General features: G+C 37.5%; 1 protein-coding gene across 1 annotated transcript in view; it reads left to right on the plus strand.

The window, feature by feature from the left end:
• The window catches only part of TNKS (tankyrase), a 140,918-nt gene that overhangs the window by 94,279 nt on the left and 34,077 nt on the right, over window positions 1-12,562 (plus strand). The window contains exons 8-11 of the mRNA XM_014888250.2: window positions 58-244; window positions 2,230-2,351; window positions 4,818-4,909; window positions 5,000-5,078. Coding sequence (XP_014743736.1) covers window positions 58-244; window positions 2,230-2,351; window positions 4,818-4,909; window positions 5,000-5,078 — 480 coding nt within the window. The remainder of the gene's footprint in view (window positions 1-57; window positions 245-2,229; window positions 2,352-4,817; window positions 4,910-4,999; window positions 5,079-12,562) is intronic.

The raw sequence follows: 12,562 nt of genomic DNA on the forward strand, positions 1-12,562 counted from the left end.
GCTTTTTAGTTGTTGAAGATGATTTCTTACTAATCCAAGGCTTTTTTGCTGTGCTAGCATGGTGCCTGTGTGAATGCAATGGACCTCTGGCAATTCACCCCGTTGCATGAGGCTGCTTCCAAGAACCGTGTTGAGGTCTGCTCCCTCCTGCTGAGCCACGGCGCTGATCCCACCTTGGTCAACTGCCATGGCAAGAGTGCGGTTGACATGGCTCCTACGCCTGAGCTCAGGGAGAGACTGACCTGTAAGTGTTTCCAGATTGAAAACACTTGCGGGTGGGTGGAAAGGGATATTTTCCTTCCAAGCCACCTTCCTTGAGCTTTAGAAGTGGATGCAAAGCAGCAGAGTAGCTGCAGGTGTGCCATGTGCTTTGAAGTGCACCGATACCTCTGATACATTGTTTGCCATATTGCCTGGTTTTCTGAGGTTTATAGAATTAATAAGGCACTGCTGAATCATTGACCTTGGGGTTTATGTTTAAAGTCCAGTTCAGTCACACAGGAGCCTCTATATTGAGGCTCTGTATTGCATTTAGAAACTTATAGAAGGTAGGTAGCTTCAGTGAGGTACCTGTGAGGTAGAAATTCCATCACCTTCTTTTGTAGTCTTTACAATTTCTTATGCTGTTTACAAACCCATATTTCAACTCTAATTTGTATTCCTTTGCTTTCCATCTTTGGGGGATTTGTTTCCTGACTCTTATAAAATGAAAAAGATAATTAAATGAGACATATATGGAAACAGGCCATTATGAAGTTACAGAAAACTTCTTGAGAATTAGATTCTCAATTATAAATAAGTTTTTGATTTTGTCTCTTACCTTTCCAGTACAGCAGAAGCCCCCAGACACTAATAATGTGCTCCTGCACTACTCACAATCACAGCTAATCAGGTTTTAGTCTAGTCACTATTCTTTGCAGGGGAAAATGGTGAGAACATGTGCAGCAGAAAACTTTGGTCTAGAAGAAAAGAGATGGGCATTAGTATCTTTTAGGTACTTCTCTACTCTGAGTCCTGGGCTAAAGCTTTTGGCTCTGGGGAAGGTTAATTTAGCATTTATCTAAATTAACAGGCAAAAAAACCCCCAAACCAGCTTCAACTTCGTTTATTTCAGTATTTAGAGTTCCTCAAGAGCAATGAGGGAAGATTCATGCCGATTAATATCCACTAAAATGTGTAAACAAATGTGAGCATATGTCAAATTTGATGGTATCTTGATGGGATCGCTTGTATTTGCATCCAAAAATACGTTTTTTTATGTTCTTGAGTTGTTTGGTCTTATGTTTGGGAATAAAGTTATGTTATATTTGTTATTTCAAGATTTATTTGCACTTGTGCTTTGAGTAATGCTTTGCTTACAAAGAAATTTAAACCAGACATTAAAACAAAGATGAGAGAAGAAAGCCCCTCATTAACAAACTTAGGATTTCAAGCTTGCTTATGAGACAAAAATACTTGTATTTTTACCGAAATTGAAGTACTTTTTCTAGTTCCCAAGGTCAGATGTAGTTTTTGCTAGCCTGCCTTTCGTCTGAACATTTTAAGATAAAGACTTCTTTACAAATTCAAAGTTATTTAAAACGAAAATGAACTAGTTGCTGAGCTAAACAAGATCTGGAAATAGCAAAATTAGTCATCTATACTTGCAAAGATATGCCTGCTATCAAAGCTTGTTTTATCTTTGGAGCAGACTGGCTTCCAGTGCTTTGCTAGTTAGCTTTCTTTAAGACCAATAGTTTAGTATTTTATATTTAAATTTTGTGTGTGTATTATCGTTGGTTTTGTTGTTATTGTTGTTATTTATAATTTTATAAAAATTATATATATATACTTAGGCTTTGCAGTGAATTGTTTGTCATGCAAATACAATAAAGTTTTTGTCATACAACTGTAATGCTTTATTTTCTTAAGAATATGTTATAGCATTGTGCTCATTTGAACACAGATGTGGGTAATGTAGAGATCACATATGCATTTAATGTCAATTGGGTGGAGGAAAAGGGGAAAAAACTATAAGGATTTAACTCAAGAAATAGCTTCCCCTCTCCTTTAGCATGTCCCTTTGGTTTCAGCAAAGCTTTTCATGTTCTGTGTCCCAGGTCAGCTGCCACCCAAAGATATGCAGAAACACTTATCTTTCTTCTTAATTGAGTATAGCTGTATTTCTGCCATAACATTTATAAAGGTGACATTTTGCTGAATTATAAACGTGTCTTTTTCCTCTAACAGACGAATTCAAAGGACACTCTCTACTGCAAGCAGCCAGAGAGGCAGACCTAGCCAAAGTGAAAAAGACACTTGCTTTGGAGATCATTAATTTTAAGCAGCCACAGTCACATGAGACTGCACTGGTGAGATTATACAGTCAATGAATTTGTTTTATGATAAATGTGCTGGTAGCCTGGAGTCAAAGAGTTTTGTTTCTACACTATGAAAATTCATTCATCATCTGAGATTGAGAATTTGGCATTGAACGCTTTCTATACTGAAACAAAATCTCCATTATAGAAAAAACATCATATTGTTTATTTTATCACTTTTTTCCATTTTTCTACTCTCCAGAAGTTCTCCAGCCACTCTTTACCTTTTCATTTTTCACTCCCCTTGCATTTTTTCCTATAAACCTCTTTTTTTGTTGGTCTGTTGATGTGGTTTTTTATGGGGCTAAATTTTATTTCTGTAGCCCAGTGTTTTCTTCATGTTTTATGTGAGCAAACTTGAATTACAAATTTTCTTCATAGGATACTTAAAATTGTGGTGAAAATAGGTGTATACCACAGGGTCTTACAGGTTTGGAATAGTACTGACAATACCACATTAGCTGTAGAAACAGGATTGTTTTGAGACTTTCCTGGCATTATCGTGCTCTTACGTAATTGTTTAAAGAGGCAGTGGAAGCGAAGAACACAGCCAGTATCCCAGATGTAGTGAAGTCTTCAAAGCTGAGACTGATGGTGTTATAAAAATCGCTATAGTTATGATACTTTATTCCAATGGAACATTTTCTTCCCAGTGGCAGGTCTCAGCTGCAGGCGTGCAACCGCATATTTAGTGTTGGAAACATTATGATTGTGATCAGAACATTGCATGCATATGCGTCCATATGCTTGTTTCCTCTGCAGAGGACTCAGCATCCTCGCCTGAAGTTAGAAGCGAGGTAGAGAAGAGAGGTTTATAGGCTGAATGTGAAGACAGTGTGAAATTTGGGATGATGTTATCCTTTTCTTTCTGAGTCTATCAGCTGCTGCTATGTGGCATCTCTTTAGCTGTATAATTATCACTTCCTAGTCCTGTGATGTTCTTTGCTCTTTTCTGCCTGCTGATTCTGCAGAGACAACTGGACCAAATGGGATATTTTAACTCTGTTGATGTATTTGGTTCACTGTTCACTAAGTGCTTGACTGTGATTTTTCAGTTTTTGGCTGGTATACATATGATTTCCAAAATCTCTCCAGTCAAAATGAAAGGACTCAGCTTCCAGGATCAGATGAGGTTATGTGTAATCTAACGGAGCTATTCCTGCCCTAAGCATGATAGCATTTTCCATGGGCCACTGGGGTCTCTGCTGTATTAGCCAAAAGGCCAAAACAAGCACCTGACATAGGTTTTAGTGTTTCTTTGAGGTTTGGCAATACTTCAGCATTTGTGTGTTTTAGGGCTTGTTTATCATATGGGCAGGAAATAAAGACAGGATATTTTCTGCAAAGCCTTAGAAATGCTGCCACTCTTCAGAGCAAAAGTTGATCTTAATGTTTATTTACAAAGCTTGCCTTGGCAAAATTTGGATGTGCCCTACTGCTTACAGCAATGTGGAAGCTTGAGTGAAAGTTACTTCATAGTGAAGGCTGAAAGTGGAAAAAATATGGTTATAGGTACTAGTGCTGCCTGTTAGCATTGGGTTTGATATCTTTCGAATTGTAAAGGCTATTGCTTTGCTATTGGAAAGTTAGAGAACTCTTCCAGGAGACTTACTACCTTTTATGGATTACCGGTTTAAAATGTGGGTAAAGATATAAACAGAAAAATCTGAAAGTTTCTCCCATTTCTCATAGTCTGCTATCTTGACGTATCCAAATTTGAAATAATTTCTGGACTTGATATTAAAGCTGGGTGTTCAATCCTATATGGAACCATGCTGGTAATTCCAGGCTTTAGGAATGCATTAGTAGGGCCACTGTTGAGAAACCAACAGATGCCCAATCACATTTAGGAGAATAGTTACACCTAGCAAAGGGCTGTGTGGTCCCACAAGGGCAGTCCATGAGCATTGTGAAGTCCTGTGTTGAAGGGTGTGTCTTTCTCATACATGGGAAAAAAGATACTCTAAGAGAAATGTAAGCCTGTTTGCTTATTACATAGTCTGTAGTTGGGTGCATGACACAAATTGCCATTAACAAGGTCAGTACACATTGGAACAGGAGAAGAAGCAAAGCGATGTTCAAGTCCTGTCAATTTGGCTCGCAGCAGAATCCTTACAGACTACTTTGGAGACCCTCTGTAAAAAGTTAGGTTGTTTCAAACTCTTTCTCTTTCTCTCCTTTGTTTATTATGTGTCAACTTTGTCCTGATAGCTGGTTAATGTAGTTGGGACCATACTGCTTTTTTCCTAAGTGGCAAATTTAAAATTAAAGTTGTTTTTCTGAGTAGAATAATTTTGCATTGATCACTAACTTGTATTTTGTTCGGTATGATGAATTCTGTTTGTAAATTTTATAGTCTGATTTTAGCAGAATAATTTAAGGGATGAAGTAATGTATCTTTAAAGCTCTTTATCATCTGTGTAGTTGAAATGTGCTTTATATTTACTTTTTTTGCAGCACTGTGCTGTGGCTGCTGTGCATCCGAAGAGGAAACAAGTTACAGAACTATTGCTCAGGAAAGGAGCAAATGTAAACGAGAAAAACAAAGAGTAGGTTTCTGAAATGTTTGAGTTTTCCAAAGGCCTCTGTCATACTAGGAAAGTAAAACTAACACATCACTTTTTATTTCCCCCCTCTAGTTTCATGACACCTTTACATGTTGCAGCTGAAAAAGCTCATAATGATGTCATGGAAGTTCTGCATAAACATGGAGCAAAGGTAAATATACTTGCATGTAGTTTATTTAAGACAAAGGACAAGAATAAGTGTTATGTTGATTATATACCACGTAAGTTTTTATGATAGTTACTGCTTTTTATTCTGTATGCCTTGTACTTCTTTTGTTAACCTTTAAGTGTGTTTTATCTGAAATAAGTACAGGATCCTCAGGAATCCCATTTGAAAAATACTTCTCTCGAAGTAACTGAATACAGGCTTTAGGAGTCTATCTTACTGATTTTAATGAACCTTCATATAATTTCTAATAGATGTGATTATCTAGGTGCCTTGTGTTGCTTTATCTTGTTTGCTTGAAAATATCCAATGGCTGAGGATACTGACACTAGGTTTAGTATTCTAATGCTGAGTATTCCTTAGCCCTTGCTTGCTTCTTGTTCTTCTGGTAAGATTCTTTTGCTGTGCCCTTTAGCTATTGATAGGTGCCAACCTAAGTGATTTCTGAGCTTGTGGTGAAGCTTGCTTAGAAACACGTTGTTCAGCAAGTTATTAAAGGCAGAGGAAGGTGTGACTAACTTTATTTAGAAGGTGATTTAACCATCTTTCACAAGTGTTTCAGAATGATCTTTCTACAAGTTTTAGCAGCAAACTTACTATTCATGGTAATGATACACATCGCTACTTAATTTTCTCAGAAACTCTTCTTGATGGATACTTTCTTTGCATTGGCTAAAATATAAACATAAAATATAAATATAAAATATATCCTTGTTTTTGCTTTGAATGGGACTTAGACTGCTGTTTTTAAGTCTTCCTCTTCGTTCAGGGAGCTAGAAATGAAGAATTCATTGTTACAATATCTGCTGTATTATGTTATTACCTGTAATAACGATCAAGAGTCACTCTTGCTGTAATAGGAGGTATGAGCAATGTAGTTGTATACACAGTTAAGTGTTTTTATTTTGAAATGATGGATTTTAATTTATAAGCCTGTATGAGAGCTCGCTGCCAGATTTCTGATTCACTTTCATAGTACTTCAATGGCATCGTAAAATAGCTTAACAACAATACCATAGCAGAGTTGATCCTATTTGAGAGTCCTAATGCACTGATGACTACAAAGTTTTGCCTTAGGGGAAAATTTAGGGGGGAAGTGTGGGACACATATTGAGAAAGTAAGAAAATGATGGCCTGAAAAATATTCCAGGCTGGAGCTTTTCAGTTCTGTTCCCAGCCGATAAGCTGGGCCAGCTCAAGGCTGGGGAGAATTTCTCCCAGGGTGATAATTTGGTCAAAATAAAGAGGAATTAGTAACAAAGATAGAACACCTGTTGTGGTGTGTAACCAGGCCCTGGGAATGGGGTGTCTTCTCTCTGAACCAATCATCTTTTCTCTACTCTTGGAATTGCGAGTCATGCTATAAAACCAAGTGTATTTCTGAATAAACTTGTCTCTTTCTTCCTGTCATGAAAGATGACCATGTAGCTGTGCATCTTATTTCCACTGCACTTAAAGGGTTAAAACCCCATTCCACGGCTACAGGAAAGCAGGGTCAAAGTTCTTGATTATAGTCATTAAAACTATTGGTTATTATTTTCCCAGATTCACTCGTAGTAGCATACTTATGCTCTGAAAGTAAAAATTCATTTTGCCGTAGGAGCAGATACCTCATAACTTTTACAGATCTGCTTTTGCACAGGAATTCAGTACTGGTATTTGGGTAGACACTGAACTGGACATGCTGGAGTTTCAAATCTATTGATACCACCGTACTACCTGCTTTGAAATACAGCTTCTGTGTGCTGCTATCTCATTATTTAAATTAGTGCTCCCTTGAAAATCTATCTCAGTTGCAGTCAGGTTAGGAGTAGGCTCAAAGATGGCACCCTTACTATAATGGACCTATTTTGTTTTTTCAGTGGCACATTCTGATTATAACCTGTAATTTGTTTATCTCCTGAAGCAGGGATTCCTAAATCATGATTCATGAATCACTTGTGGATTGACTAATGGTGCTGAGTGATGCATAGTTATCTACAGAATGACGCTGAGTGGTGTGTTCTGTGGTTTATTCCATCAGCAATATGCAAATAGAGGGACATGGTGATCATTAAGCCTCATTCTTCATTCATATCCTATATCCTGTGTTTTTCTGAGGATAGGCCATTCCCATTTATGATCAAGCAAAGCACTTAAGTGCATGGCAGGAGACTGATCAAAGTTAATATTAAGTGCATCTTTCCATACTGCAGTGAATCAGTGTCTAAAGTTTCTTAGCTGTAAAACAGTAAATAATGCACCTATAATTTTTAATGAGAGGTAGATCATTAAGGCTTTATAAGGCACTTTGAAGTTCTCAGGTGGGATATGCTCAAGAGTGTTAGTTAAGTAAGCATATTTAATCACTCTAAAAAGTTTGTCTTGTATATTATCATTTGGCCTCTTGATTATGCTTTGACTGTAGGCATTTAGTTCATCAGATACTCTTGATGTGGATGTTTCTTTGTTTCTGACTGTTGTGACGTGGCAGCTTTTGTTCCTGAAGCATAATACAGGTTTTGATGTTTTTCTTTTGTTGTGTGTTTGGAAGTTTTGCCTTCGTGTTTTCTCTTTTTGTGTCTTGAATTTTAGTTTCTTCACAAAATGTAATCAGGTATATTAAGCTCTTTGATCATGTCTGGTTGTATTTTTTACAAGAGAGGGTTCTCATGAGCTGGTGAATCTAGTCCCCCTGAAATAGCAGCCTCCCAGTGAAGATCCATTTGTTCTTTGAACTGCATCCTCCTGCCTTTTAAATAACTCTCTTCTTATTTGATACTCCTTCAGTGAGATATTTGCAGTGAACAAACTGATTCTTCTTAGCTTTTGTTTTGGTAGGCTAAAAGCCTCAAACACTTTATCTTCCCTCATAAGGGAAGATTCTTATTCATCCTTATAACCCTGTCTCTTTACTAGCACCAGAGGAAATCTTGGAGTTCAGGCAACAAGAATAGAATTCATTCTCCACTGCCTTCCATGATGGCACTTCTGTACCTCTGTTTTAAAGTGCCTGACTGATGCATACTGGGATCATATTTGCCTTTTTAGTAGACATGAGGCAGTAGTACAGATCATTCCTGTAATCTTGCAGTGCACAGAGAATCTGGATTTTGCTAATATTTTATATATGTGTCCTTCAGCACAATTCTCCTGTGCCAAGATCATTAATGCAAATAGCAAAACAAAATTATCCCACAACCAGTCACCCAGCAGCCTTCCACTTCTCCAAATGTTCAGTTCTTCCATCAAACACTTATTTTTTCAAAATAAAATAAACTAAAATAAAAATTTCCACTGTGAGCTTATATAAAATGCTTACTGAAGTGTGTATGGATGACACCTACCATGTAGGGCTTTTGTACTTTGCAGCCATTTCTTCTGTCAAAGGAGAGGTGCTGTTAAAGTCAGCCTTAATCTCCCTTCTGGAAAGCACTACTGATTACTGAGAGAGTAACAGTTTGAAAAAAATGTGTAATTAGGGCTTCAAAGAAAGTAGAGCTTTCTTCTTCTGAAATTTCATGACAAAAGGCAAACTGACACGAAATAATCAGCAAAAATAGATTTAGGAGACAAAGTCACATAAAGTTCTGTAGATTGAAAATAATTTGTGATTGTTTTAGCATTTTATAGGAAATTCTTCTGTTTTCATGAAGAGCAGCTGTATAAGGCAGCAAAAGTGAGTTCATATACAGTGAAGTATGTATGTGTAGCCTTTTCTTGTTCTAAGGAAAGGGCTAAAGCTTGATAAAGACTGTTTTAGGGAATTTGGGATGAACAAGGGATGGCTTGTGGTCTTGGAGATGGATTTCATTATCCATAATGTTACCACTGTATAAATTTGCTATTTGAAGTATGTTAGATGATAATAAACAGTGAAGGACTGCTTGAATAACATGTGCTTGATTGAGACTTACTTTACAGAAAGAACATCTGAGAACATTGATCTCTTTGCTCTGGTCCCTAGTGACAGGACCTGAGGGAACAGCATGAGGTTATGTCAGGGGAGGTTTAGGTTGGATATCAGGAGAATGTTCTGCACCCAGAGGGTGGTTGTGCACTGATACAGTCTCCTCAGGGAAGTGGTCACAGCACCAAGCCTGACAGAATTCAGTAAGTGTTTGGACAATGCTCTCAGGCACATGGTGTGACTCTTGGGGTGTCCTGTGTAGACAGGACCCATCAATAATCCTGATGGGTCCCTTCTAACTCAGGTTTCTGTGCAAGAATTAACCTACTGGCAAGCAATTAACTATAAAGTGCTTATTTTGGTGTGTCTTGCTGGGCCTTACTGACATCACAGACTAGGTTCCTAATTTGAATTGTGAAGAAGTCCTTGTGCATATTAGTTACACATCAACATGTTATGTCTAAGCAACACATTCCATGGAAGATGTTTTCATTAGCGTGGTACTTGAGTTTGCAGAAGTTGACTCTCAGTTTAAAGAACAGGTGAGAAACCTTGGGATTTCTTAGAATTTTTTTCAAGAACGTTGATCATAAACATTTGTGGTTTTAAATGCCAGTTTTTCCTTGTTTGCCTGCACTGTTTGTGTGAGACAGCATTTCACACCACTGCTTATTTGATGTTGAATATCTCAAAGTACCATATGAAAAATAAAAGTAGAGCATCTTCAAAGAATCCTCAAACATAAACAGTTTTTATTAGACCCGTGATCAAATCTTTAAATGCCATTGTTTTCTTTGAAGACGATCAAAATCTTTAATTTAAAAAATAATTTGAAGATGATGAACTAGTGAAAAAGTGAGTTTCATCCTGTTTTGTTGTATTTCTATGTAGTTGAAGATTTCATATGACTAAGTTCTTGTCCAAATGTATAGACACATGGGAAATTAATGTGTTCAGAAAGGCACTCAGCTTTCTAGTAGTACAGAAGTAAAGGATTAGAGTATTTTCTGAACTGGAAAATTGCTGGAAAGAAGGACCTGCAAGCATGCAACTTCACTGGTATCTTTGGCAAGTACAGAGATGTCATGAATGCTCTTTAATTATGATGTGCCTCTAAAGGATACTGTTGAAGCTATTCTGCAAGAGAAAATGCGCCTTTATATAAGGTCATGTCAGAGAGATATTGTCCCTATTCGTGATGGTAGCAGAAATTAATTCATTCTGCTCTACTGCGAGTGTTGGAGTCTGTAATCTTGCTTTATGCATCTTTGCATAATACAGTTATTTCCATGCATTGGAGTAGCGTGTTGCCAGCTTTTCGTGATCATGGATTTGCAGATGTTCACCATCTATCTAGACCCACACAACAAACTGAAATGTTTATGAATAACCTTGTTGTGTAACACATTCACTTCCAACATTTCAGGGAACAGGAAAAATTGAAAAATTAAATTGCCTTTCAGAAATGTATCAGATTCTAGTCTGTGATGGTTAACACACAAAGAACTGTGTGGACTCTTGTGAATGACTGGTTCAACTTTTCTCACTGCTAATACATCCAAACATTCTGACCTTAATCTTAAGCTTTTATGCAGAAGAGGTAATTGTGGAACATCTGATTGGATCCTGACCCCTCTTTTTCCTGCTTTTTTCTGCTGACCATGCTTGAAATTGTCACCAGTGCTTCTTCATTCCTATGTTTATTGTTAGACAACAAGACACAAGATGTACTGCAAGCGTGTCTTCAGAATGAATGAGTAGAGGAGTAGAGCAGTTAGAACACTTACATTGCAGGGAATGATACTGTGATATGGAACTGCTGGCAGAGCACAAGTTTCACATGTGATTTTTAGAATGTACATCTTCTAGAAAGATTTTACAGAGAAACAGCTTGAAAGCTGTTGGTTTTTGTGCTGCTGTTTGTAGTGTCAAGAAGCAGGAGGGATATTTAGGGAATTTGATCTTGACAGAAAGCCAGTATGATTGTGAAGTCTCGCAAAAAATGTTTCCTGAACAGATCCGAGCTGTTGAGCTGCCACAAGTGCCTGACAGCCAAGGGAATATACTGCTCCAAGAGAGCAGCAGTAAGGGAAGGGAAGGTCTCAGTAGTGTGTGATGATACGTGACCATTTACATTTCTCTACTGTGTCTGTTCAGGATGGAGAAAAGGAAATTAAGGGAGAGAGAGGAAAGAACAGAAGGAAGTCTGCATTTGGAAATACTGAATAGGACAGTATCTTTCTCTGAAAACCCTTACTTAAAAACTCTTTTCAATTGATAACTGTATTCTGCTTTTATGTTGCATTTTGAGCAGTGGAATGACTGCTTTCATGCTAAAAGGCAAAGAAATTGGATCCAGAGGCAGTATGCTATGGAATAAAAGCTGTCAAACCTGTCATTTTTAACTCCTTGCAGAAAACTTGTCTGTAAGATAATTCAGAGCTACAGTCTTCTGATTTCAGACGACTTATAAAGGGGACCAAATTGATATTTTTTTAAATAAGTGCAGCTGGAACAATATGGCTACTCAGGGCACAATTAAAGCAGTACACCTTGCATATTTCACAATTTGTCACACAGAGTTTAGACTTCAGCTTTGAATTTGAAAGGGCATATGATTTTGGACCTGGCATTGAACGTTGTTTAACCCAGCCATGTGTCTTAGCTGCTCTGGTTTTTATAAGACTTAAATCTCAGTTTTGTATTTCAATTTGCATTGCTTAAGTTGATTTTCATTTGGAAGTAAGTCCTCTTGCTTTAAGCCTTATTGGAGTATTTTCTTTGGTTGGTTTAGAGAAGTGGTGCATTACTGGTGAGAGATCTGCCCCAAAGTGAACATATTCCTAATGAAATTGTCCTACAAAGCCTAACTCTGCTCCTGAGGTAAGGAGCAGCTGCCTTTGGTGCATCCTTCTGTCAGCTGCAGCCCTTTTTGTCTCAGAAGTAAGCAGGTATTCCCTCAAATGGCTGATGTTCTTCTGCCAGAAGAACTGATTGTCGGGAGGGATAATGGTTTAGAGGTGAAAAGAGACATGGATAAGGCATATGAGATGATGACTCTGATGACTCTGACAGTATTCTTTTCAAATTAATATTAACATTTTTTCCAGGGATGTAGTCAGTATCAAATTGTGCACAATGAATGCCTTGCTACTATTGCTTTTACAGTTTGTTCAGTACAGCCTGTTTAACACAGGAATTCCATATTAAAGAATACATGACTTATGATTTTCTTTTTGGGATGAATGGAGTGTTATCAGCTACTTTGAGAATCCACAAATTTAATTTAATTCTGCCTTTATCTTCACTAAACATGAGTAACCCCAGAGTTCTGCTTACTTCTGTGCTGTTATCAGTGGTGAAAAGCATCTGGTGTCCTGAAACAGATGCAGATCATCATCTGAAGAAATGATGGATTTGGGACATTCAGCATCTAGTTAATATTTATGACAGCAGTACGTTTTTTATTTGAAACAAAACTTTTAGGGCAATCCCATTAGAGTGGCATGAGCTGAGTGCAGTTAGAAGAAACTAACCTATTCTCTCAGGATGTATTCTCCTGTCTGTCTTGCTGCAAGAG

This window comes from Sturnus vulgaris, chromosome 4 (genome assembly GCF_052056855.1).
Source record: "Sturnus vulgaris isolate bStuVul1 chromosome 4, bStuVul1.hap1, whole genome shotgun sequence".
Classification (NCBI taxonomy): domain Eukaryota; kingdom Metazoa; phylum Chordata; class Aves; order Passeriformes; family Sturnidae; genus Sturnus; species Sturnus vulgaris.